Here is a 26,627-nt window from a genome sequence, read left to right on the forward strand (position 1 = left end):
GTTATCAGTGTACTTGGAGGGGGTGTCTAAAAGTATGCTGCTAGGGACAAAGCCACTTCCTTTTAGCTGTGGGACAGTAAGAGATGAACATAGTAGACCACCAGAAGGTTGCACAGAAGGGAAGCAGAGACTGAAACTAGGATTCAGCACACAGTGGACAAGTTGCACCTTACTTTCCACATCCATGAAATGGGGAGCATGAACATAAATAAGACTCTCTTCCTTGGCTGCCTTCAAGCACTGCTGTGGAGGCGAAGTGAGTTAGGGGAGGTGGAGTCACTTTCCAAGTGGCAGAAGGAGAAACTGAGTCATCATAGTTACATGTATCCCCAGAGTGGCTCCTATGTTTCTGACTTTTCCCATACACTCACTGTCTACCGCCTGCCGGTGACACTAGAGAAGGTCTGTGAAGTGATTTTGACCCTTTGGTAGGCAGCATTCAATATCATCTACCTCTGAGAAGTGGATGAGCAAGGCTCTGGGGGCCTAAGGTGGGCTGGGTAAGGATGTAGGTGTGGGACTGGGCTTGGTTTATTGTGGATTCAAACAGCCTCGATGACATGAATTCTGAGCCTTTTGGGGTCTCAGACTGTTTCAGGAAGGAGCTGGGTTCTCCAAGTTGCAGCCAAGTCAACATAGCGGCTGACATTGATAGGCCTGTGATTGATGAAGCAGCTGTGAAGGAATTCACCAGTATAGAAGGAAGCAAAGTAGAGTTTGTTAGACATTGGGTAAAGGAATAGAGAGAAGCTACTGGCACAGAGGGGTTCCAAGGGCTATTTTTATTTTAATTAAAATAAATTGTAAACGTACAGCAGTCTGAAACTCAAAGAGCTCCATCTGCCTCTGCCTCCTAAGTTCTGGGATTAAAGTCATGCACTGCTATGCCTGGTTGCTTTTATGCCAGGGGGTGATTCTACAAGAGCAGTTGAGCACTATTTCAATGTTACAGTAAAGCATGGTAAATAAGAATCTGGGAAATGATGGGCTGATGGATGTTTATTCCGGGAGAAATCACTTATACCAGAAACAGATAACTGCCACAGGTTCCAGTTCCAAGGATGCCTCCGAATGCTCTCTCTGTCTCTGACCAGGAAGTAAGAGATCAAGCTGGGGTCCGGGATCCCAGACCTAGTCCCCCCAGGTCACGCCTGCACCTGTCCACACACCCCCGATGGGCATGGTCAGTGCAACAGGTGCGGGGCGGGTGCATGCCTCCTGGAACAATTGCAGCTGGAGTCTATCACATTAGCGATTAACCACAGTCTAGGCTGGAGACGATAGCTGTGACCTGAGTCCGAAATGGCTCAGTATCACCACAAGTCCTAAAATGACGTTCACACTTTGCAGCTAGGGTTTGTGATGGTTAACTTTCTAATGAGATAATGCCTCTTCATACACTAGTGGCCTGGCTCTGAGACAGACTGCTTCAGCAGCAAAGGCTCCCCACAGCCACCTGTCCCCAAACAGCACTGAGGCCACTGTGTGTGGGGAAGCATAGAGTTCTAGAGGAATTAGCCTTGGCTTTGCAGGATTTGAGGCCATTATTTAGAGTAAGACAGGTCACCTCTCTGAACTTCAGTTTTGTCATCTGTGAAATGGGCAGCTAGATCATGGGGAGCAGCCTATCAATGGCTCTGGCTCATCTTGTTCTCTGATGAGTTTCTGGGCTGAGCACAGGCCTGTCTGGCCCTACTTAGCTGATTTCAATCTGCTAGCCATCTGTTTTCATAGGAAAAGCATTCCCTTGGCTGCCTGCCCTTCACTGGTGTTGAGCTGTACACTGCTGCAACATCTGTGGAATTTGGCACTATCTGCTAAAAATTTGGAAAGAGCATATTGTATTAATAAGCACTAGGAATCCCACTTTCAGGTGCTTATCTCTCATTTGTACTCACACATCTACAACTTACTCTTCACAAGATACCGTGTTTTGTGTTAGTGAAGGGTGGCGATAGCTTCATTGTCTATCTTAAAGGACGGATGAAGTAACTCTAGCTCTCCCATATGGTGGCATGTCAGACATCACCATAGGAATGAGGCAGATCCCATACACAGAAGCAAAATGAGCTGAAGGAAACAGTAACCATAAGGAGCCAGAGGGGAAGAATGGCTGATACACTTTACGGCAATGTGTGTGTGTGCTGGGGTAAAATAAACAAAACCAAACCAAGAAGTGCTGGGGGTAGCTCAGTGCCAAAGCACTTGCCATTCAGCTATAAGGACTCGCTCTCAGTTCCCCACATCAAATAGCTGTGTGATGGTTTGTGTTAGTGCATATGCTGGGCAGTCCCTGGGGCTCATTGAATAGTCAGCCTAGCGTGGGCAAGTTCCAGGCTGATGAGGAGACCTTGCCTCAAAAACAGTGCTGGGTGGTCTTTAGTATTTATTATGGAAGTAGCAATTAATATTCTAGGTACAAACCCACCAGAATTAACTTCTGCTGGGGAAAATATACTGGGTGCTTTATATTCCCAAAAAAAGCCCCAGAGAAAGAAAATTCCTTCTTACCAGGGTGTGAGCGGTAAGAGCTGCAGCCTCAATCTCACACTATTTAGCCTTAGTTTTCCCTTTGATAAAGCACTGAGAAGTCAGCCTCTTTAATCAGTTACCAGCACATTTTACAAGTCCCCGCTGGGACTTAGTTTGCCTGGACATTTTATGAGTCAAGTCCTCCCTGAGATGGGAAGGGTGTGCTTTTCTCAAGATTTTATCTGCCTTCCTGGCTCTGAGTGATATTCGTTCCCTATTGTCAGAGTTGTTCATTATCTGTGGATATATAAACTGGAAGCCTTATGGGAAGAAAAGGAACTTATAGAGAATTTTAAGCTTTTAGAGGATTTTTAAGGAGGAAAACTTTTAAGAACTTTAAAAGAGAACCTTAAGCTTTTAGAGGAAAAATTATTAGAGAGAACTTTTAAGAAGAAATCATTTTTTAAAAATTCTTGTTTTATTAATTTATGTTTTACACTCTAATCCTAGCTCCCACTCCCTCCTCTTCTCCCACTCCCCCCATCTCCCATCTGCTCCTGGAGAAGGTAAGACCTCCCATAGGAAGTCTACTAAGTCTGTCCCAAGGCACCTCTCCACCCCCACACCCCTAGGCTGAGCAAGTTATCTCTCTGTATAGAATGTGCTCCACTAAGTCAGTTTGTACAATAGTGTTAGATTTAAAGAGAAATCTTACAGAGAGATGTTTGAGGGAGAACTTTGGGGAAGAGTATTTCTTGAAGAATAAAGAGCCATGAAAAGAATGATCATGTATGAACCGACTCAGTGGCCCTCAGGTCTTAATAGTCAGCCTCAATCAGCCTGCTGGAAATGACACATAAGGTTGATATTTTTGCCTCTACACACATGCACATACAACCTGCATGAACATGCATGGGGGGGGAGAGAGTGCCACCTATCATTAAAAACTAGCAAAGGTGAAGGAGGAGCACGGGTCATGGTAGGAGATCCCTTCCCTTACATACTTCATACCTTTAGAATTTGTGTCATCTGAAACTGTTGGGACAAACCTGCAAATCCAGCACTGAGAAGGCGGGGCGAGAGGAGGATCATGAGTTGGAGGCCCGCTTGAACCACACACTGAAAATCTGTCTCCAAATACAGCAATAGAGAGAGAGAGAGAGAGAGAGAGAGAGAGAGAGAGAGAGAGAGAGAGAGAGAGAGAGAGAGAGAGAGAGCACCCCCAAACAAACAAGCAAACGAAGGACTTCATGTCAGGTAAGCGTTCAAACGTGTGATCATGTCTAAGAAGTGGTGGCCGGTGTTAAAGGACGAGCTCCACACAAAGCTTCACTCAGGCTTCAGAGCTCACTGAATCCTCTGAACAGACATCACTGCTCTCAGTAAAGGCTCTCTGAGGTGACCCGACTCATGCAGGGCCTCCCTATTCCAGCCCCTTCCCCCAGCCCTTACCTTCACAGCCCAGGGAAGTGGGTGGGCTTTAGAACCACGTTTGAAATAAAGTGACCTAGCACTATGCCTCCCTCTCAAAGAGCAACAATCAGGAAGAGAGGGAGGGTGCACCATCGCCTTCTCCGACTGACCGTGTTGTGTAGGGGAGAGAGCAGTCCCCAGAGTTGCATGGGCTTTGCTCCTGATTCTGGTCTCTGGATTTGAAGTGCCCTGTTCCCGCTAGACAGTCCCTCATATGTAAAATGGAATGGTTTTTCCTTGGTGCCTGGAAAGAGAAATGGTCATTTAATGTGATCCCTGGCACATAGTAGGTGCTTCCTAAACAAAGGCGCTTGTGTTCTGTGACCTCTGTAATCCCAGACAGAGAATTCCCATGGAGCTCAGTCCCAGACCCAGTGAGAGACCCAGCTGCTCTTAGCAGAGGCTCCCTGAGGTGATGTGACACACAGAGGCTCCTCCCTGACTCCTCCCCTCACCCCAGACCTCACCTACTCTCCCCTGTACCAGGTAATGTATAGTATGAGCGGTTCCCTTTAGTCCTCATAGTTAATAGTAGGCAGTGCTTTCTTCCCAATGTCACGAACATGATGACCCGGGCCTAGTGAGCACAGCTACTGAGGCAGCAGCCCAGTGTTTGTCTCTGTTTCCAGTTGCCCTCCTGTGAGCAGTGACAGGGCTGATGTGTCAGAAATGGGGGCATAAAGTGGTAGGAAGAAGCCCAGGCTGGAAGAGGGGAAGGGGGCACAGAGGGACTTGGATGACTTTCACAAGAATATCCCTGCCATTGCAAGGTGTCCATAGGCAAAATTGAGCCAAACCTGAGGGATTCTGGGGCTTTGCTGGAAGGGGAAAGCCCCCACTCCTTGTCTGAGGTTGGCAGGAGCTGTAGAGTAGTGAGACAAAAGAGGAGGCAGGTGGGCATCCAGCCAGACCTGCCACAGTAGCCACGGCAGGGAGAAGGGCTGCAGGCCAGGGGAAGCCAGTGGGAACCTCAGCGGACACCTGCCTTCCTCGTGGGCCTCCATCCATGGTCACACGGTCCCAGGGGGAAGACAATAGCAGCAGCAAGTCCCAATTAGGCAAGAAAGCGCAACCATACACAGAGATGTAAAGGAAAAGATACAAATGCTAAGAAATGTAAGGGCTGGGACTGGAGAGCTGCCTCGGCAGTAAAGAGCTCTGGTTACTCTTGCAAAGGAACTGAGTTTGATTCCCAGCACCCATAACTCCAGTTCCAGGGGTCCAATGTCCCATTCTGACCTCCATGAATGTCACACACACACACACACACACACACACACACACACACACACACACACACACACGGAACATAGACACACATGCAGGCAAAACAGCATACCCATGAAATAAAACGAATCTTAAAAAAGAAAAAGGCTCCAGAAGTGCACAGAGTTATAGCAAGAATCTAAGTGTGTACATTTAAACTGACAGGAAATGAACGTTTACTCCCATAACCTAAGTGGACGTATATTTCCCTTGGTATTTTAAGGGCCTGGTGGGACACCCATGTTCTCCTTTCTGAGTCATGTCCAGGTATTTGGGGGCTCACAGGGCTGTCCATGTCCATAGGTTCTTGTTGAAACGCCCTTCCCACAGTAAACAGGACCGTGAGTCTGTCTGCAGGCTTTCTAGCAGTCTGAGGTTCCCCCACAAGAAAGGACATGACTCATCAGTCTGGGTGGTCCCTGTAGCCCTTCCTATGTGGCCTTCCTTCCGGTCAGCTGGGATACATATGCAATACCTGGACTCTCTGGCTTGCACCAGGATCGCTTGTTGGTTTGCAGGACATCTGCCTTCTTTAATAATTCTGGCAAAAAAGGCTGTATGTTTCCTCTTTGGTCCTTCCTGACAGGGTATGTAGCAAGACTCTGTCTGCCTTATGAGTGTACTTGAGGAACGGAAGAGATGAAAATAGGAAAATACGATTTCCCACCAGAGAAGAGAGTGGCAGAGCAGATCTTCTGATAAGGAGTCCTTTCTTACAGTCGACACCATGAACAGTGTGTCTATCTGCATGTGAACTTCGCAACCTGTGCTAGTCCCTGCGAGGAAGCATCCCACTACCCCAGAGACACTTCTTCACTGGTCCCTACGCCCCTCTTCCCCACTGAAAAGATGCTGTGTTTCAAACAGTGGACCTAGCAGAGCCCTCAGAGCTGGGTGCATCAGCCTTCCTGCACCTTCACAGCATAACCACACCCCAGGGAAGACACACAGACACCATCATCTTTACTTGTCTTGTGCAGATAACCACAGCTGCCGTGAGTTCATGAGAGCAAAGACGGTGCTATGTACAGAAGACCGCATTGCACAGTACCCCTCCCCATCCTTCCTCTCTTAGTTCCTCCCTCCCTCTCCTCCCATGATACTCTCGGAGCCTTGCTGGAGTTAATATAGATGTTCCATGTAGGGCTGAGAATGCCACAGTCATGCACTCTCACCTGTCCGACCAGTTATGAGTCTCTGCATTAACTTTTATCCAATGCAAAGAGGGGCTTTCCCAACCAAGGCTGAGAATAGTATTAGTCTATGGGTATAAATATAAATATGTAAAAGGCAGTTTGACAACATGAGCATCCAGGAAATCAACTGTAGTGTAGTAGGTTTCCTACCACAGTCTATAATCTCCCCGGCCTTTAGAAAACAAAAAATAAAGTTTGTTTTTTATTTTATGTGTGTGAGTGTTTGTTTATATGTATGTCTGTGCACCACAGTGGTATCTAAGGATGTCAGAAGAAGGCATATACTCTCTCAGAACTGCAGTTATGGGTGGTTGTGAGTTGTCATGTGGGTGCTAGGTGCTAAGTGCTAGGTGCTAGGTCCTTTTCAAAAACAAGTGCTCTTAACCACGGACGCGGCTCTCCAGCCCTGCCATAGGTGTCCTCGGTGTTCTGTCTTACATGGGTCAGTGGAAGAAAGAGTCACTCCAGCATGTTTGACTGCTTCTACAGCAGCAGTAGGGGAGTCCGCTTCTGATGAGCTGACTGCCTAGTGCGTGGCTTTGCAAAAGCCTCTTTATTGTTGCAGAGACAATTTTTTAGCAAGTCAATTTCTGCATACTAAACCTCCTGTCTGGAGTTGTTTGAAGGAACCAGTACAAAAGCAGTTCTCAGCCATATGAGACTTGCTGTTTGCCAGGCTAGTCTTGAGACTAAGTTACACAAACGTTCTGAAATTCCTCCAGGCAGAGCAACTCAGGTAACAACCACTGACTTCAAATGAAAGGTGTTTTTCAAGCCCTAGGTGCCATCACTCCGGAATTCATGCCAGATACAGTGGATCTGTTGAATCTTTCACTACACTTAGGAGTTTGGCCAGGTTTACAATGTCAGGTATGAATTCCCTTCTGGGGAGTAAGCCTAAGAGCCAACTAGAAAGCTTTTGGTTACCCCGACAGCACCATGCCACCATTGCATCAATGGGCATATCTTGCCTGGCAAGGTCAGCATTGTATCATTCAGTGTTCAGTGTTGTTTAAGACTATTGGTATGTTTTCTCCTGCAGTGGATAGAAGTGAATAGCGCCTTCTAGCTCTATGAAAACTAGCCAGTAGGGAGGAAGTTTCCAGGTTGGTTCCTTGTTTATTTCTCTGTGTACCATAACCAAATTTTATACGTCTTTGGTAATAGGATCTGGCCATCTAGTAATAGTGGCCAGCCAAGAGCATTGCTCTGGCTGTTTTCAGGGCCTGTGGGGGCTCCCTGATTCCATGCCCAGCACTGAGATTTTTATTTAATAACCTTTGTCTTGTGCAGAAAGCACTCCCCCCTCATGCCCCTTTTACGATCTACTTTCAATCACTGTTTCTTTTGTATGTTGCCCAGGATTTCCCCCCCCCCCCAACTATGGACTTACTTCATGTAAAGGTTGGTGAAAGGGACAAAAACTCAGGTTAAGTTTTTCATTCTAACTCAGCCAGCCCTAGTGAGATTGAATTTCTTTCTTTGTCCCTTAGCAGTCTTAAGATGTGACTCCATCTGGTGGTGTGTGTGTGTGTGTGTGTGTGTGTGTGTGTGTGTATGTGTGTGTGGTGTGTATGTGTGTGTGTAGTGTGTGTGTGGTGTGGTGTGTATGTATGTGTGTGGTGTGTGTGTGTGTGTGGTGTGGTGTGTATATGTGGTGTGTTATGGTGTGTATGTGTGTGTGTGGTGTGTGGTGTGTGGTGTGTGTGTGTGTGTGTGTGTGTAGGCCACATCTGGGACTAATCTTTCTGGTCAGTCAGGTTTGGCTGGAGTCCAGGAGACAGGCACTCCCAGGAAGACTATGTGGTGGGCAGACACAGAGCAGCCCATTTTCACTGTGAGGGCCAAATGTGGAACAGGACACACTTCCCTCCACTACTCTACCCCTTTTTTCTCAGAACACTACCAGCCAGTGTGTGGGCACAGATCCCGCTTCCCTGAACAATAGGAAGGGACATTAGGTGGCTTAAGAGACCAGAATGAAAGAGCAGACATCTCCAGTCTTTGGTGTCTTCTGGTCTAGACATCACCTGGGATTTCTTTCTGTTGGTCAGTCTCTTCTTGTATTGCTGTCTGATCTTTTGTCCCCTACTTATCACTTTTACCCTTTCTGTCTTCCCCGTTCATAACTTCTTGCCCACATTACACACAATGTAGTTTTGTTTCTTTTGCCTACCCAGCACATGCATTAAGGTTCCTTTCTTCCATTACCTTTTATTTAACAAAAGAATCCCCCTTTTAAGAGCTGTTGGGATTACTGGAGATTTCCCCCCCCCCCACCCCATCTTACTCATTACCTTCAGGTGAGGCAGGCCAGTCCCCGGCCAGAACCTGGACCCATCATGTTAGTGTCAGGCACACTTCTGTGATTGTAATGGAATTAACTGGGAAGAAAGAGCTGGCACATTTTAACCTTCTATGAAAAAATCAGAACCACAGCTACTCCAGCTGAGTTTCAACACTGACTGTGTCGAAATTAAAGACTTTGTAGTCAGATAACAAGCAAATGATGCCACCAGCGTGTAGACTACATCCACCTCCAGGGTAGAGATTATTGCATTACTTAGTACCCAGATAATTTGCAAATGCATTTGAAGATGAACTCAGAAAAAGTTTGGTCATCTTACTCCATATGAAGTAAGGGATATTTGTTCTTTCTCACATCTATTTTCCTGGCCTATCACAGCCGGACTAGCAGATTTCCACATGTAGGCTTGGTTACTCCTTGCGGTGCATTTCAAGGCTGACTAGAAGATTGCTATGGGTGGCAACGAGCCTTTTTAAAGTTGGTTGTGGTTGGCCATGAACAGCAACACTCCAGTACACATCCTGGAATCCACATTATACAGCTTACTTCCAAATACCTAGGGCCACATAGGTATGTAAAAGATTTTTTCTAAATGGCATTATTAGCATTGACCACACCTTCCTTTTTCTCACCATTAATTCCAGTTAAAGAACATGGCTTTAACTTTGACCTTTTGAGTTCCCATTACTGTTTTTTAGGTCTGGATTTGCCCTAAATTCTTTAAAACAAGATGGGTGGTGGTGGTGGTAAGATGGCTCAGGGGTTAAGAGCAGACTGCTTTTCCAGAGGACTCAGGTTCAATTCCCAGCACCCATACAACAGATTGCAACTGTCTGTAATAGCCCCAGGAGATCTGATGCCTTCCTCTGACCTCCACAGGTACCTGGCATGCACATGGTGCATGCACAGACATACAGCCAGGAGGTACAGGTGATTCCCAGCCATTGAGGTGGATTCTAGGAACTGAACTTGTATCCTCTGGAAAAGCAGTATTTGTCACTGGTGTGTTTATGTACAGTTGAATGCCTTTCTTAGTCACTCTCCTATTCCTCCTTTTTTTTTTCTTTTTGTTCTGTTTTTCGAAACAGGGTTTCTCTATGCAGCACTTACTATCCTGGAGTTTGTTATGTAGAATAAATTTGGCCTTTCTGCCTCTGTCTCTTAAGGGCTGTGATTAAAGGAGTATACCTAACTCTACCTATTTTTTGAGGTAGGTTTTGATGGTGACATCTTAGAGATTGATTGATAAGGCCGAGCCATGCTCAGGGAAATGGTCTGGTAATTAATCCAATTGTTAATGAGACTGATTTGGAATCACCTAGGAGATTAAGGAGACACGCTTGCTTGTGTGCGTTTCCAGAGTTAACTAAGGGAGGAAGACCCAATCTGAATGCAGCATCACTATCCCATGAGATTTGAAAGGGAGAAGAGGAAAATCCTTAGAGCAGTTTTGGATATAGAATTTGTATTTCAGCTAGGCTGAGGCCTTACAGCCCCCTGTCTCTGCCTCTTTTGGATCTGAAGTTATAGGTGTTTGTAGGATGTGTGGCTTGTTACATGGTTGTTGGGATTCAAGCTCTGGCCCTCAGGATTGTGGAGAAGATGATTTTAGTCACTGAGCCATCTCTCCATCCCAAATACATTCTTGACACTGACCTTTGGGATCCTGAGCCTCAGACCTTGCCTTTCTGGTCTGCTCAGTATCAAATATCTTTTGCCCTGAAATTCTTGGGGAACCACATTCATTTTCTTGTCACTGTGACAGAAACAACTTAAGGGAAGGAGGATCTCTTTTTGTCTCCCAGTTTTAGAAGCTTTAGTGCATGGTCCTATGGCCCCATATTCTTGGACAGAACATGGCAGCATGTGACAGAGGAGAGCTGTTCACTAAAGTTATTGTCCACACGACGGGACAGTGCTGCTGCATTCAGAATGTGTCTTCCTCCCTCAGGTGACTCTCCAGGAGGTTGGATTTCATTTCCCGTTGAACCACAATCCCATTGGATTATGTCTTGGGCACTATGGATATTATGGCATGGTGACTCTAGATACTACCATACTGCTCTGATTGATGAGTTTTCTGTCTTTGTTTCACCAGGCCATGAGCTCAGGTTCAAACTGCAAACTGTTGTGGACAGCAACTCGGATCTTAGTTTCGTTCTTTAGCTGCCAAATGCTTTTAGTCTAACCAAATTTGTATGGCTCAAGGGTCAGCCAGAAGCTTGGACTGAATTTGTACAAAGACTTTGGGATTCTCCTCTGTTGGCTTTCTCCCTTTCTATGGTTGCCCTCTATTCTTCAGGGTGACTGTTGCCCCAGGCTCCTTCCTCTGCTCCATTGTCTAGAAATACCACATAGTTTCTATTGGGTTTTATTGAACTGAATCCATCCTCAATGGCAGCTTTAGTTGAACTCATGTTACTAGAGGTCAAAGCCTGGGTCCTGGCTACCCTAACAAGCCCTCAAGACACCTGTTAAAGAGGCAAATCATAGTGAAAAGCAGAGAAAGGAGATTTAATTTATCCAGTGTGGCCACTGTGGGAAGAGATCAGCGACAACCCCTCTCAGGTTCTTTTTTTGGGTGGGGGGATGGGGGGACTCAAGACAGGGTTTCTCTGTGTAGCTTTGGCTGTCCTGGAACCTGCTCTACAGACCAGGCTGGCATTGAACTCAGAGATCTGTCCGCTTCTACCTCCCTGGGCGTTGGAATTAAAGATGTGCACTATCACCGCCTGACTCAAGTCCTTCTTTGTCATATTGGCATGTGGTTTAGATTTGAGTAGAGAACAACAGTTGTTGGTTTCTAAGAAGTCCTGCTCAAGGTGTGGTCTGGCCCATCAGTGGCCCACCACTGGCTCCTGTCTGGCTTGCAAGGTGGCCTGTCTGACAAGTTGTCAGAACTGGGAGAAAAATTCCTCCTCTAGTGGTACCAATCTTCAGATTTCTCCACCCCCCTCCCCACCTGCCTCAGATGCCTGGGAAAATTCCAGTTCTTCAGGTTCCTTATTTCGGTAATCTGATAGCCAAAGGGAGGGTGTTTTAATGGACTTCCTTGTTGCCATAAATAAACAGTGAGCAAAGGCAACTTGGGGAGAAAAGGTTTTTAGTTTAGTTTACTGGCTATAGTCCACCATCTAGGGAATCTGGCAGGAACTCAAGCAGAAGCTTGAAGTAGATATCAATGCAGGAATGCTGCTAATTGGTTTGCTTTCTGGCTTGCTCAGTTAACCTTTTACAGCCCAGGCTCACCTGCCTAGGGGTGGTGCTGACCACAGTGAAGATGGGCCCTCCTACATCAATTAGTTATCAAGAAAACACCCTTCAGACATGCCCATAAACCAATCTGTCAAAGACAATTCCTTAACTGAGGGTCCTTCTTCCCAGGTGTCTCTAGTTTATGCCAAGTTGACAAAAAACAACATGGAAGGATACAAGTATTTCTTGAGACCATCGTTTATTTACTTATTTTTCTTGAGACAAGATTTCACTTTGTAGCTCTATCTTAGATTATCTTTACTTGGGGCTGGAGAGATGGCTCAATGGATCATAGTACTGACTGCTCTTCCAGAGGACCTGGATTTGATTCACAGCACCCACATGGCAGCTCCAAGCTCACACACAGCTCACAACCATCTGCAACTCCAGTTCCAGAAAATGTCCTTTTCTGGCCTCTATGGTACACAGACATACACACAGACAATTTAAGGGACAAAGCTAACCTGTAAGCCTCACTTGTCCAAGGACAGATAACTTCCTAGAATGTTATGGGAGATAATAAACCACATGATTTCTACCCCCTAAACAATTTTTTTTTTTTTTTTTACTCAGTTGCACCAGATGTGCTTCATTACATGGTACATAGGCAGGGAATAAGTCAGGATGTATGCTTGCCCCTGATTGGATGTAGGCAAGAGGTTCATCAGCATATGTGTTTGCCCTGATTGGATGTAGGCGGGAGATACACAGTCAGGAAGCACATCAGGATACATGCTTGCCCCTGATTGGACCTGATGGGAAATATGGTGGCCATATGGTTTTGTCTTTTTGAGCCTCTGCAAAATGTGACTCATCACCATTTTCTGGGAACCCAGGAATGGACCTGGCCATCATTCTGGCCAATATTTAATTAAAGCTTGCTTCAGTTTGACTGAAAATTATGTAATGGTCTTATTTTTGGGATTAACAGCAAAGTACTCATATGCATAAATCTTTTTATTCAGTTTAAAAACATTGAGAGTTTCTTAGAATATTTTGATCATATTCTTTTCTCTCCCCAAACTCCCCCCAGGGTGGGACTTTGTGCCCACTTTCCCTTCTCCATATTAGGGTTGTCATCTGGTTGGAATCTGTGCAGGTCTTGTGAATGCCGTCACAGTCTCTCTGAATTCATATGTACATCCACTCTGTGTGTCTGGAAAATGCTGTTTCCTCAAAATCGTCCACCACTTCTGGCTCTCCCAATCTTTCTGCTCACTCTTCCCCACTGATCCCTGAGCTCTGAGGGGAGGGATGTGAGAAAGACATCCTACTTAAGGCTGAGCACTCCAAAGTCTCTTACTGTCTGAAGGGCTCTAACAGGCTCAAGCATCACGGCAAGCATGATGCTGACAGGTTTTGTCGTTTGTCCTTCTCTTCCTTACATTCCTAAAGCTAGCTACCAAGGTCTATCCCCTATTTGGTCACTTCCTCCTCCTAAGACTGACCACCAAAGTCCAGCTATCAAATCGTTGAAGCCCACCAATCAAAAGCATCCTTTTGGCTGCCCTAATTAACATACCCAATCAAAACAAACCAATTCATTCTAACTGGTTTCCCCCTTTTGCCTATGGGCCACATCTGTCTACTCTCTATCTCTGATGAGGATAGAGTGATGCACTGATCTATGGGTGTAGCAATATGTCCTTAGGACTCGTTTTATTTCTATGGTTACTTAACAGAATAGTAACAATAGGTTTTCCCTTAAGTCCATGACCTATTAGTCTTGGGTTCTTAGCCACTTTAACCATACCAGGTATGGGTTTATCCCATGGAGTGGCCCTTAAATCCAGTTTTTAAAAAGTGGTTGTCCCTTCACATAACTTTCATGCCACTATTTCTCAGCCAGCATATCTTATAGACAGGCCATTATTATGACTTGAGGGGTTCATAGCTGGGTGAGATTAATGATGGCTTTTCTCCTCCGGTAGCATGGATAGTACCTTTCAGCTATGAATACTAGTCAGAAGGGGTGACACTTTCAGATGAGTAACAGATGTCTCCATGATATGTGGTGTCCTCAGCAATGGCACCTTACTATTGTAAAGGGTAATCAGTAGCATTGGCATTAGCCTGTGATGTCTGGGGAAGTCTATGGGGCCCATTTGGCCAACTTCTCAAAAAGATGCAACCCATTCCTGGCACTGGAGTTTGCATTTAGTAGCATGTGTTGCCTATTTGGGGTATTATCTCTTCCATTATATGGAATCTCCACGAAAACTCTCTCTCTGTATGTGTAAAGGTAGGAAGATTCTATAGTAGTGGGTTTCCATATGGCTTTTTGTTGTTTTGTTTTTCAAGACAGACTTTCTCTGTAGCCTTGACAGTCCTGGAACTCTCTCTGTAAACGAGGCTGTCCTTGAATACACAGAGATTCACCCACCTCTGTCCCCCAAGTACTGGGATTATAGGCATGTCTGGCCCCATGTGGTTTTATAAAGATCTTTAATGTTAGTTATCCCTCATGTTAAAGGAATGTCAAAATTAATAGGAAACAGCACTTTAGATTATTGTTAAAGTTAGCCCTTTTAAAATTTTATTAAAAGTAGGTCAGCATTCAAAAAAGTGTCTCCTTAGATGATTTTCACTCCTGTGTTACACATACTAAACTCTCTCTCTCTCTCTCTCTCTCTCTCTCTTACACATACACACACACACACAAAGGAATTGATGCATTCCTGTTGCTCACTATTTTTAATAATGCCCCTCCAAAGTCTAACTGCTTCTGTATTTCAAGTTCTCGGCTGTATTTTCAAAACTGCTCTTGAGAGGTTATTGTCTTTCTTTGTGGAGTGATCAGTTAGGCATTTTAAGTGCTTGGGTCTCTGGGCTGAACACCTAATCCAGGGTGATTGGTGAATCAGGATCTTAATAAGATTCTACTAGCATTACCTTTCTTGGAGGGTGTAACATGAATAATAAAAGCACAAAGACTGATATTGGGGTTCAAGCTGAAGATCAGAGAAGCAAAGCAGCCGGCACTAGTTCTTACCTCTACCTCAGACTGAAATGGGTGATCCCATTTCCAGAATCTTCAGAGGCAATGTTATCCTCTGAGTTCCTTTCTCCTCCTGCCTTATATTCCTTTCTCCGCCAAGTCATATCAGTCATGCCTCCATCTCCCTAGTGCTGGGGTTCAAGGTGTGAGTTCTGTTACTCTATTAGAGTGATTCACTCTCATTTAGCTCTGGGTGTTCTTGGACTCACAGAGATCTTCTGCCTCTGTCTCCTGAGTCCTTGGATTAAAGGTGTGTATCACCACTGTCTAGCCTCTATGGCTTGGGGCTAGCTTTACATTCTGAACCCTCAGGCAAGCTTTATTAAATATAAATAACATATCATCACAGGAAGCTCTTATCAGATGGTACAAAGCTGTCCTTTTGCAATTCTCCCAATTACTCTCACTTAGCTTCATAATGCTTTATTGAAGCTGAAGTGTATGTATGTTAGTGTATGGTCTCTATTCACTCAAAGCTAAGCTCTGTGAGAACAAAGTTTAACCCCATGTCCTCAGTCTAGACCAAAACCCTCAGTTCCCTCTCAAGGAGAGAAAGCAGGGAAAATGTGGGTAAGGAGATGCTTTGGTGATTGGACATGCAGACACATTGCTGTTCTGTAACATGAGTTTGCAAGCCCTTTAAAAAGAAACTAATTGGCATGATTTTTGACCACTAGAGGGCAATACCCACCAACTTTCCCAGGATTAAGTTAGTTCAACTCCCCCAAGATTGAGTTGATCTTAAATTAGCTCCGAATCCTTCCTGTCCTCCAGAACACAACTTAAAATGCTTGTGGTGGCACATCTCGACCCGGATCCCTAGTTTGCAACCCAAATTGCTGTATAACAATGACTACATGTCCCACCCAAGCTTTGTGTGACTCTCCTGATAAATGTTTAGTGAGCCAAGGGCCTTGGAAAGGCACAGTCAAATGAGAAGAAGCAGTTTGTCACTACCTAGAGAACCGGGCAGCAAGTTCAGCTGACTTGAGCTCTGCCCTGAATGCAATGGATCTCTCCTTTGCATCTAAGAATGGGGACAGGTTAGACATTATCCTCAGAAGAACTGAGAAAATTGTCACTCAATTTTTCTGTGCTCTGTGGTGCACAAGAGAAACCGCATGTTTAGGGTCCAGAGGCAAAGAGTCCTGCGGTGGTCAGGCAGGGTGAAGTTCTGGGTGTGTGCTGTTCATGGCACGACTCCTTTCCCACCAACCTGTCTCCTTTCAGACAATGTGGGACCATACACCACCACGTGCCTTTGTCTTCCCTTACCAGTGAGCACCTGCTAACAAGCAGCCTTTCTCTGGGAAGGTGCCTGGGAGTACCGAATCTTCTGTTGAGTGGGGCATGGCACTGGGCGCTTCATGCATGTGAACCCGTACTATTCTCCTTTAACTTACAACTGAAAATACCTCAGGGTCCGTTTTACATCAGGGTCCCCTTGAAGAGGCCGAGTACTCTACACATCAATGCATATGCAAGCCCTACATTTGTTAAAATCCTCCCTGAGCCCAGTGTGGTGCCATGAGCCTGCATGAATGAGGCAGGAGGATCACCGAAGCCAGCCTGGGCTGTGTAGCATCATAGTTATCGGATCCTAATTCCTTGTTCCGGGTGCTGGCTGTATCTCAAATCATGTGATGCTGTACGTAAGACTTATCCCCATTGTCTCCTCCTAAACTTTGTCCCATCAAGTATGCCAGGGGCCAAAGAATGCATGGAATTGAGGGACCCAGGCAGTAAGACATCCTTGCTACATTCACTACAGTCTCTAGTTTCTTTCCTTGATCTTTTCACTCTTTCCCCTTAGATGCCAGGGGCTAGCCAGTTCCTTCTCTTAGTCCACTCCGGAGTCCTTCTGAAGCCTCTGCTCTAGTTTATACCTATATCCGGGGAGGGGAGTTTCTTGCCTTAAGCGTGGTTGCCAATGTGTTTTCTTGACAGGGTTTGTTTCACCCATAGGATATGTTCGAGTTTTGAAGAGGATGGCTGTGTTTTCTACTTCCTTGTAAAGTTTGTTCCAGATCCTGTGAGGGTCACAGCACCTCTGTGATACTTCCACTCCATTTTTCAGATGGGTAAAACAAGCCATTGCTAATGAATGCTGCACTCTGGGGAGGTTAAAAGTATTCCCCCCCCTGTATTTTTGTACATTGATTCTTCAAAGCCTTTCTGCAGGAATTGGGGAATAGCTAGTGGAGGCCAAGCCCTAGGCAGCCTACACCATGGACCAGGAGGCTTCAGGCGCAAGCTCCGGAGTCCCTTCCTTTAGTCAGATGAGCAGTCTCTTCCAAATTCAGAGAGGCTCAAGTCTGCATAGATTCAAGATTTCTTTTGTTTAAAATATGCTTTCAGGAGCCGGGAGAGACGGTTTAACGGTTAAGAATGCTGACTTGTCCTTCTAGAGGTCCTGAGTTCAATCCCCTCACAACTGTCTACCATGGAATCCAGTGCCCTCTTCTGGTGTATAGATGTGAAAGACCCCCACTATGCTTATTGCCTGTTTAAATTGCTCTTGCTAATTTGCCAAGGTCAAGTTATGAGAAAAGTACAGGAGGGAACCAGGTGCTGCTCTCATCCAACGCCAACCAGATATCTGTGGTCTGTAGCTTGGACCAAAGCAAGGTCAGCAGGACAGTGTCCAGTATGCTGAGATAGTCATAACTGAATTCTTTGTATTCTTTGTGCCCAACCCGAATAACCAACTGTCCTTGGTTAACTACAACTGCAACATTTAGATGAAACAATGAAATCCCTGTAACCATGCTTCTGCTTCTGTAAGCCTGCTTCTTGCCACCCCAACCCTATATAAACTGCCTGAGTTTTAACCTCAGCACGCTCAGTCCCCCCGAAAGACTGGAAGCGTCCACAGGTACCTGTGTAAACAATAAACAACCTCTTGCACTTGCATCCAGTGGTCTGGTCTCGTCTCTTGGGGGCAAGGGCCTTCCCCCTGACAGGCTCCAAACTCTTGGGGTCTCTGGGGGTCTTTCAGATGTACATGCAGACAAAACACCCATGTATGTAAAGTACATAAGTAAATAAATCTTTTTACAAATAAGCTAAAATATGCTCTCAGAGTTGGAGGAGGGCAGGGACTGACATGATCAGACAGACCTTATATATGTATGAAATTCTCAAAAAATGCATTAAAAATGCCCCTGCTTCTAGTGTCAGATGTACCATGGCGGTTTGAATGAAATGTCCCCCATCAGTCTCAGGGACTTGAAGAGTTGGTCCCCAGTTCTTGGGGCTGTTTGGGAAGCTCAGTGTCTGGAAACACCCTAGATGCCCCTCAACTGAGAAACAGATAAACAAAATGTGGGAAATTTACACAACGGAGTATTACTCAGCTGTCAAAAACAAGGACATCAGGAAATTTCCAGGCAAATGGATGGAACTGGAAAGAAATCACCCTGAGTGAGGTAACCCAGACTGAGAAAGACAAACATGGCATGTACTCACTCTTAAGTGGATACTAACTGTTAAGTAAAGGATAACCAGAGAGGCTAGGAAATAAGGAGGGCCCAAGCAGGGACAATACACGGATATCCCTGGGAAGGGGAAATAGAAGAGATCTCTTGGGTGGACTGCAGACAGTGATTTAGAACCTTATGAGTCCAACTCATTCTTTTGTCAGTAGTTAGTCATGTGCGTGCTATACGGACTCTCTTCAGAAGGCATGTGTATTGACAGGGCCTCTTTGAAGGCTACAACATTTGTAAAGCTGTCTCTGGGATCCCTGGTTGTCCACCCCAAATCTTCGTGGTGGTGGGGAGGGAACATGTGACCAGAAAAATGTTCTTCATATTATCCAGAGTTATTTTCCTACTTTCTTTCTGTCCCAACTTATCACTCTTGTTTTTATGCGTGACCTTTACTCATTTGGGGTCAATCCTTTGTGTCATATGAGAGTAGAAAAAAATTCAGCAAACATCGTTTTTATAGTCTATTCTCTGTCAACTGGCCTCCTGAGTTCCACAAAGCTGGTAGTTGTATAAGATACTTGCAAATAGGTTTATGTGGGGGAATAGGGAAGAGTGTGAGTTGAAAAGTCTAGGAATAACTCTTCAAAACAAACACAACCAACCAAAGTCCTTCTGGCCTAGGAGTTTCTGGCAAGCCTTGTATTATGCGCTGGGTGGGGGTTTTCCTTTATATGTATGTATATGTATGCACAGTCTCAATTAGGTCTCCAGTTTGATGTTTAACTTTGAATGCCTTCAATGAACGGGGATACAAAGACAATGCCATTCCAGTCCCAAGCTGCCAGCCATGGCCCCATGCTTCCTGTTTGCAGTTACGTCATGTTCTACAGGACTTCGAACCCCAGTCCCCTGAGTTGGACCCTGGTACTGGCTAAGGACTCTGGGACTTTTTGCTGTCTTGGGTGTATACTCTCATACTGTTTGGTTTCTGTGTTGATCTGGCCTCTGCTACTGACCGCTCATCCCATGTCTAACTCTGCAAATAAATATCCAGGCTTGACTATATATTGATTTTTGTAGGTGATTACGTAACTGCCAGGCTGTGAGCTGGGGGCAGGGACTGGATGTTATGCAGCTAAAACCTTTGAAGTCTGATGGAGTGTAGGGCAGAGACAGACAAATTCCTGCCTAGGACAAGGTGTGTGCAGGCGCTCACCTCTCTGGGAGGAACAAAAGCAGTCAGTGCTGGTCCCTGGTTGGGGGTTGAGAGTAGAGTACTCCCCTTTACCTGTTCCTGTGTCCCCACATGGGTATGTGGTGACAAGATGTTTTTGTTACAAATGATAGAAATGAAGATTTGATGACTATGAGTAGTATTAAAAGAGGGTGGGGGGGGGAGATGTGGGCCAGGTGGTGGCGCACACCTTTAATCCCAGCATTCAGGAGGCAGAGGCAGGTGGATCTCTATGAGGTCAAGGCCAGCCTGGTCTATAGAGTGAGTTCCAGGACAGCCAGGGCTACACAGAGAAACCCTGTATTGAAAACCAATAAAGTAAAATAAAGTAAAAAATGATGCACGAGAGCCAAAGTTATACTCTAAGCTTTAATTACTGTGCCTAAGAGATCCATTGAAAAAAAAATGCCTCTAACCTGTAAGTCCCTTGCCCAAGGATAGATTCTTCCTGAGATGCTAGGGGCTGTTGTTTATGGGAGGTAACAAGCCACAGCATTTTCTCTATTACACAAAAGTTTGTTTGGTTCAACTGCACTAGATATGCTTGATCACATGAAGGCAGGAGGTACATGGGCAGGAAATAAAACTTATACACATTAAATAAACTGAGATCCAAAAATAATAGCAATGGGAGAAAATGGAGTCAGGAAAAGAACAAGATGTACAGAAAATTCAAGAGTTATATGAGGCTTTTAATGGATCAAGATTCACAGGGTAGAGATGGGCTTTTTTTTTTTTTTTTTCTTTCTGGTAACTGGACCTCATGGAAAACTAGTGGATTGATGTGAGGCAAGAAACTGAGCTCAAAGAAGCAGGTACAGGACAAGAACAGTGCCTTTCTCGGCAACAAGAATATGTTCTAGAAGATGTGGATATGGCCCAGTGGTTAAAATTTGTGGACAGGTGTTTGGATCCCCCAAACCAGGTGTGGTAGATCACCTATAATTCTAGCTTCAGTAGGTGGAGACAGGGGATCCCAAGAGCAATCTGGCCAGCAAGACTAGCATATCAGAATCTCTGGGTTGGATCAAGAGACCTTGCCTCAGTGAATAAAGTGGGAGAGTGATAAGGATGATTCCTCATCCTTGGGCTTGCACACACACACACACACACACACACACACACACACACACTACACACACACACACACACACTACACACACACACACAAACTCACACACACACAGTGAGAGAGAGAGAGAGAGAAGGAGAGAGAGAGCGAGAGAAAGGGAAAGAGAGAGTTACTTTCTACTTCCTCCAACTTTGACATTTCATTTCAGGACTGAGACATCTCAAAGTACTGCTCTTTATTTTGGACACCGGTCAGCTCCCCTGCCCCTGACTGTGAGGTTGCATGGCTGCATTCTCACAGGCTTCCGCCTTCTTCCCCCAAACCCAGGCTTTCACAGAAGCATAATCATCAAGAACAGAGGAGCTGGGGCTGAACCACTCCTCTGATAACTGTAGAGTAGGCTCAATTCTTGAGAGGCAGCAAAGGAATTTTGGGATCCTTGATGTACTCTTTGACCCATTCCTCCTTAGGGTTGGCACAGACTTCTACATTCTTCTTGGTGACAAAGCTGCAGAGACAGAGTTAGACTATCATGGGCTGTGGAACAGGATGGGGTACACAGTTGATATGTTCCTGCAACTCATAGCTCGTGTTTTCTAGAGCCTTCCTTTGGTTTCTCTGTATGGGTCCTCCAAGGCCTCAGTAGCCTCTAGACTTGACCATCCCTTCTTCAGCCCTTACCCACTTAAACTGGACATTCAGGCTTCCAATGGTAGCAATTTATTGGAAGGCACAATTTTAAGTGGCAGAGACAAGGATTGAACCCAGAACCCTGAAAGCCAAAGCCCAAACAAACCCTTAGCCACAACCCAAGCCAGTCTAGGACGGAGACTCTTTCCTTACATCCCATGTCTGCTCCATTCCCCCTTCCCATCTCCATGGAAACATATGTGGGGACATGCTCACATGATTGCTGGCAGGTGGCAGTTGAGGGCCTCTTTGTACCCCGACACCCGTCTCTTCGGCAGCTCTTTCTCATAGTACTTATGGCAGCAGTTGGGAACAGGTTTTATTGACTCGGGCATTCCTGAAGGAGTCACATTATGAGTTGAGTCAGGGAGCAAAAAAGGAAAACATAACGCTTCCCTCCCTCTTCCATCAATCACATCCCACTCCTATGATGATGAAAATGTCCAATAGCAGGGCCTGATGACAGCGTGATGGGGAATGGCTGAACTGAAAAGGACATACGTGCAGGCACATGCATGTGGCATCTTTTGCCTCTGAACTGAATGGCATCAAATGCAACAAACAACTCAGACATTTGCCAAGGAACCAGGAGGAGCTGGCTCACTTCTGTTTCCTGGTGACCAAAAGAAGCACATAGGACCTGAGCTTGTGGTATATGCCAGGATCTATGGGGTGAAAACATGAAGAGGTTGCAAACTCCAGCCAGTGAAATGGATGCAGCTCACTATTTAACAAATTCTGACATCATAGAAAGTCACAAACACAGGGCATGGGAGGGAGAGGGAACTGGGATCGATATGTGAAATAAGAAAAATAATAAATATTAAAAAAGAAAAAGGAAAGACACAAACACATCCACCCATCTCTTAGTCTCTTGCTCAACGGTCCCCTCCCTCCCCTGAGTTTACCCTCTGATATTATAGACCAGTTGGGGGGTAAAGGAAGTGAAAAATTAACGACAACTGTATGAGATCCACTAGAGAACAGACACAAATGTCATGGGAACAGAGTGAGAGCACCTAACCCAGTGTTGGAATTGAGGGGGAAATCTCAAAGTAGGTTGTGGGGACCTAAGTGGGTTCCCAGAGGAGGGATATGAGCTAGACAAAGGGTTTGTAGGCTCTGGAAGAAAGCAATGGGGAAAGGCCTAAAGGGGCGTGTGTGTGCATGTGTGTGTGTGTGTGTCTGTGTGTGTGTGTGTCTATCTGTGTGTGTGTGTCTGTGTGTGTGTCTGTGTGTGTGTGTATCTGTATGTGTGTGTGTCTGTGTGTATGTCTGTATGTGTGTGTGTCTGTGTCTCTGTGTGTGTCTGTTTGTGTTTGTATCTGTATGTGTGTGTGTCTGTGTGTGTGTGTCTGTGTGGGTGTCTGTGTGTGTGTGTCTGTGTCTCTGTGTGTGTGTCTGTGTGTGTCTGTGTCTGTCTGTGTGTCTGTCTGTGTTTGTATCTGTATGTGTGTGTGTCTGTGTGTGTGTGTCTGTGTGTGTGTGTCTGTGTGGGTGTGTCTGTGTGTGTGTGTCTGTGTGTGTGTGTCTGTGTCTCTGTGTGTGTGTGTCTGTGTGTGTGTCTGTGTCTCTGTGTGTCTGTGTGTGAGCTAGTGTTGTGAGTGCTGAGCAGTTGGGGTAGCTAGAATACAAGAAAGAAAGAGGGAGTGAGAAAAGATGAAAATGGGATGTCATGGAGGACAGGTCACACTCCAGCCAAGCTATGGTGGAATCTGGACTCCATCCTATAAGCATTAGAGATCCTGAGGGCTGGGAGAGCATGAGAAGGGGGACATGGAGGACGAGTTGGAGAAGGATAAGAGTACTTGATCCAGACTTCAGATCAGCTCCTACTAGAGTCTTGAATAAAGGATTCTTTTTGTTTGTTTTGTTTTGTTTTTTGATCCAGGGTTTTTCTGTGTAACAGTCCTGGCTGTCCTGGAACCCTATCTGCAGATCAGGCTGGCCATGAACTCAGAGATATGCCTGCCTCTGCCTCCCAAGTGTTGGGATTAGAGGCATGCACCACCAGCATGGAAGAAAGGACTTTAATCACTGGTAATTTCTTAATTTCTCTAGGTTCCCTTAAATGATATAAAAAGACACATACACACTGTATGTATGTATGTATGTATGTATGTATATTTGTATTTTTCTCCAAAATGCTAAGGATAAAAAGTTATTTTTAAAGTACATATGTTGCCAAAGAGAACACAAAGATACTTTTATCCTAGAATCATGATGAAAATATTTGAGAAGATGCCAAACTCAAGAACCTGAAATATAGAAAACTCACTCCATGATTGGTATAATCGAGAAAAAAAAATGGTGGTGACTTCTCTTGCCTTGGAAGTGGCTGCATCTCTTCTCTGTGACGTTGGGTGGGTATTGGCCTTGGCTGGTGGTTGCTCTTCTTAACCCTCCCCCGACTACTCACTGGTTGAGACTATCTAGGAAGACAAGCTGGAGACCACCCCTTGTACTCAGACATTCAGAACACAAATCCTTCTGTAGTCTTATCTCATGCCTGTGGCTGATGACTAAGTTGAGAGCTCTGTCTGACTGACTCAGGCTTTTATCAGGCCATTTTCTCTTCCTTGGAGCCTGGACCCACTGCTGTGAGAGTTCCTGTCAGTGATTCTCATGGCTTTGATTATCAAAGTAAGGTCTAGAAAGCCGGGGTCATCCTGAGAGAATGTGGACTCACTGCACTTGACCTTTGTTCCTCTGTGTCTGCACAGGTGGAGCCAGGCTGACTCTAAGATTAGGACAGACTTGAAGGTGAAGGTAAAGGCTAATGGCAGCCTAAAGCATTATGTGTACAGAAGGGCTTAGTATTTCTGTGCCTCCTTTGTTAACAGTGCCAATCAGTGATGGCAGAGGCAAGGGGTAGGAGCGGCCAAGCGCTCTTCTCCATAGGTTCCAGTTTCCTCTCTCTCTCCACAGCTCCATCGCTATTAACCCCTTTCATTTTTCTGCAGACTTCCTTTAGTCTGGGGGGGGGGTGGTGGAGTAGAGAAGGGAGTCATACAACCTCAAACAGCATGCTCAATCACTCCTTAGGGACTCAGTTTGGTTGCCCAAGAGCTCTAACAATCTATGCCAGCACTGAGAGGAAGGGGTACCTAAGAGCAGACATCTCATTCCTAGGCTTAGATCCGCGGGATAGCTTTGTCTTTCCCCACCCCCTTTTATTATATACATTTACAATGGTTTCTCTAATGCTTCCTTATTTCCCTCCTAAATGATTCCTTCTGATCACAGGATTCCCTAAGGAGACGCGTCTCGGCTTCCTAGACTCACCCACCTTTATAACCTCTGGTCTCTGCCAAGCCCAGTCCTATTTACGAGAAGAAACGGAGGATGGCAGCTGGGTTTGAAGGGACCCCAGGGCTAATGTGACCAGAGACCTGACAGAGCCTTTGGTATCACCTCTCAGCCATCTGCCTGTTCTCCCTTTTTGTCTCTGGCTTTCAGAGACATGTGACTCACTCGGCCGGATGTAGAAAGCAAAGGCTGTGGTGAGGATGGTGAGGAGGATGAGGAGGGAGGCCAAGGAGCCCTTCATCTTGGTAGGGTAGTGCAGCAGGGGGCAGAGCTGAACGGGAATGCCTACCCAGCAGGCCGTCCTTACTCTGCCTGCTCAGACCTCTGGACTCTGACCACTTCAGAACTGGCGGAGGAGGAGCCACAGCAGACCTCTCTCTGTTGGCTGAAAGAGAATGTGCTAGAGTCTAGAGCTGGTGCATGCTTCAGGGCCATAGGCCTGAAATCTGTGTCAGAAAGTGCATGGAGGTCTGTGTGACAAGGATGTTCTGTCAGCTGCCTCGCATGCCCTTCCTTGTTTAGTAGAGCGGCAGCGTGAGCGCCCTCCAAGGCCACAGACATTTAGGGGGGGTAAGAAAGTTGTCAGAGCAGACATAGTAGGAGATAGATAGGCTGTTCCTAGAACAGAGCTATTGGCTTTCACTATGTTTCTTACCACTATCTCTGTTGAGGTGGGAGAGGCCTGGGGTGGGGTGGGGCTCAGTTTCCCCTCAGTGATTGGCCTATGGGGAAGGGTAGAAAGCAGGGTTAGAGAGAGTGAAGATTAAGGCAAGGACAGGGTCTAGTGGCCAGCGAGGAGAATGTTCCCATCTCCACTCCAAGAATGCTGAACTGAGCCTGGGCTCTCCCATGGCACACATCCTTGGAGCCCCAGTTTTTTTTTTTTTTTTTGTGTGTGTGTGTGTGTGTGTGTAAGTGCATATGCGTGTGCAGGTGCCTGCAGAGGCCAGATGAGGTCATTGGATCCTCAGGAACTATATCCAGGACATTGGAATCTTCCCAGTGTGGGTGCTAGGGACGCAAACTCAAGTCCTTTAGAAGAGGAGAAAACACTGTCAACTGTTCAGACATCTCTCTGGCTTCTGGAGCAATTTTGGCTGCAACTAGCTAGTGTCTTCTGAGTACTGCAAGTGCACACTTACCCGCTGTATAGCCGTGGCCAACTGTGCCCACAGAGGACACGGTCTAACACGATGCGTCTGATGCCCAGCTTATGAGTTTGCCTTTTGCTCTCGTGGTGTGGGTTCCTATCCAGATTTCGATAGCATCTTTGTTCTTTTTGTTGTTCCAGGGTCCAGTTCCAAGTCAAAGGCAGCATCCAGAGGAGAATTGGAAGATGCAGGCAATTTTGCTGTGAGTAGGCTGTGAGGGTTTGAGGGACAGGTAAGAGTTTCAGTAAATGAACAATGGGAAGCAGGGGGAGAATAGGGAATGTGTAGACCCTTAGGATGCAGTGATCATTTTTCAGCTGTTTTCTGGCTCTGGAATTTCATAGGTCAGATAGGAAATGCAAAGGAGCGACAATGAAGTCACTTAAACATGACTACAGAGGTAGTGGGAAGAATGTTGCAAGCTCAAGGTCCTGAACATCCAGGAATACACTGTAGTTATGCAATCAAATTCAGGTGTGGGTACATTATGAGGCTAAGCTGGATAGAAACATAAGTGTCCATTACCACCATGGCTCCAGACAGTGGTCAGGTGCTGGAGTAGAAAGGTCCTCTCATCCAGCACCATTCTGGGCAGCATCCCCACTCTCCAAGCACTGGAGGAAGGGTCCTTGGTCCACAAGACCCACCCAGTTCCCTGAATTCTGCATTTCAGTCCTCAGATGCTGACACATGACTTCAGAGAATCACATCAGACTCTCCCGTCAACTTTAGGCAAGCTTTATCCCAGCCAACTTCTCTCTCCTCCCCTCCT

At 45.8% G+C, this 26,627-nt stretch overlaps 1 protein-coding gene across 1 annotated transcript; it reads right to left on the reverse strand.

Annotated features, from left to right (window-relative positions):
* Window positions 1-20,921: 20,921 nt before the first annotated feature.
* Window positions 20,922-24,996, reverse strand: Ccl16 (C-C motif chemokine ligand 16). The gene is made up of 3 exons (XM_051183166.1): window positions 24,870-24,996; window positions 21,612-21,732; window positions 20,922-21,213 (listed from the first exon to the last, which is right to left on the reverse strand). Exons 1-3 carry the CDS (start codon window positions 24,943-24,945, stop codon window positions 21,108-21,110), a joined length of 303 nt encoding a protein of 100 aa, XP_051039123.1. The 5' UTR covers window positions 24,946-24,996; the 3' UTR covers window positions 20,922-21,107.
* Between the last annotated feature and the right edge of the window lie 1,631 nt (window positions 24,997-26,627).

The sequence above is a fragment of the Phodopus roborovskii genome, unplaced genomic scaffold, assembly GCF_943737965.1.
Source record: "Phodopus roborovskii unplaced genomic scaffold, PHOROB, whole genome shotgun sequence".
Taxonomy (NCBI): Eukaryota; Metazoa; Chordata; class Mammalia; order Rodentia; family Cricetidae; genus Phodopus; species Phodopus roborovskii.

What these genes read in the sequence shown, in the direction of transcription:
- Ccl16 (XM_051183166.1), bottom strand. Translation starts at nt 24,945, where the DNA reads ATGAAGGGCTCCTTGGCCTCCCTCCTCATCCTCCTCACCATCCTCACC. An exon ending in TGCTTTCTACATCCGGCCGA is followed by an intron (nt 21,733 to 24,869) that starts GTGAGTCACATG and finishes TGACTCCTTCAG; the next exon opens with GAATGCCCGAGTCAATAAAA. An exon ending in TGCCACCTGCCAGCAATCAT is followed by an intron (nt 21,214 to 21,611) that starts GTGAGCATGTCC and finishes CTGTCTCTGCAG; the next exon opens with CTTTGTCACCAAGAAGAATG.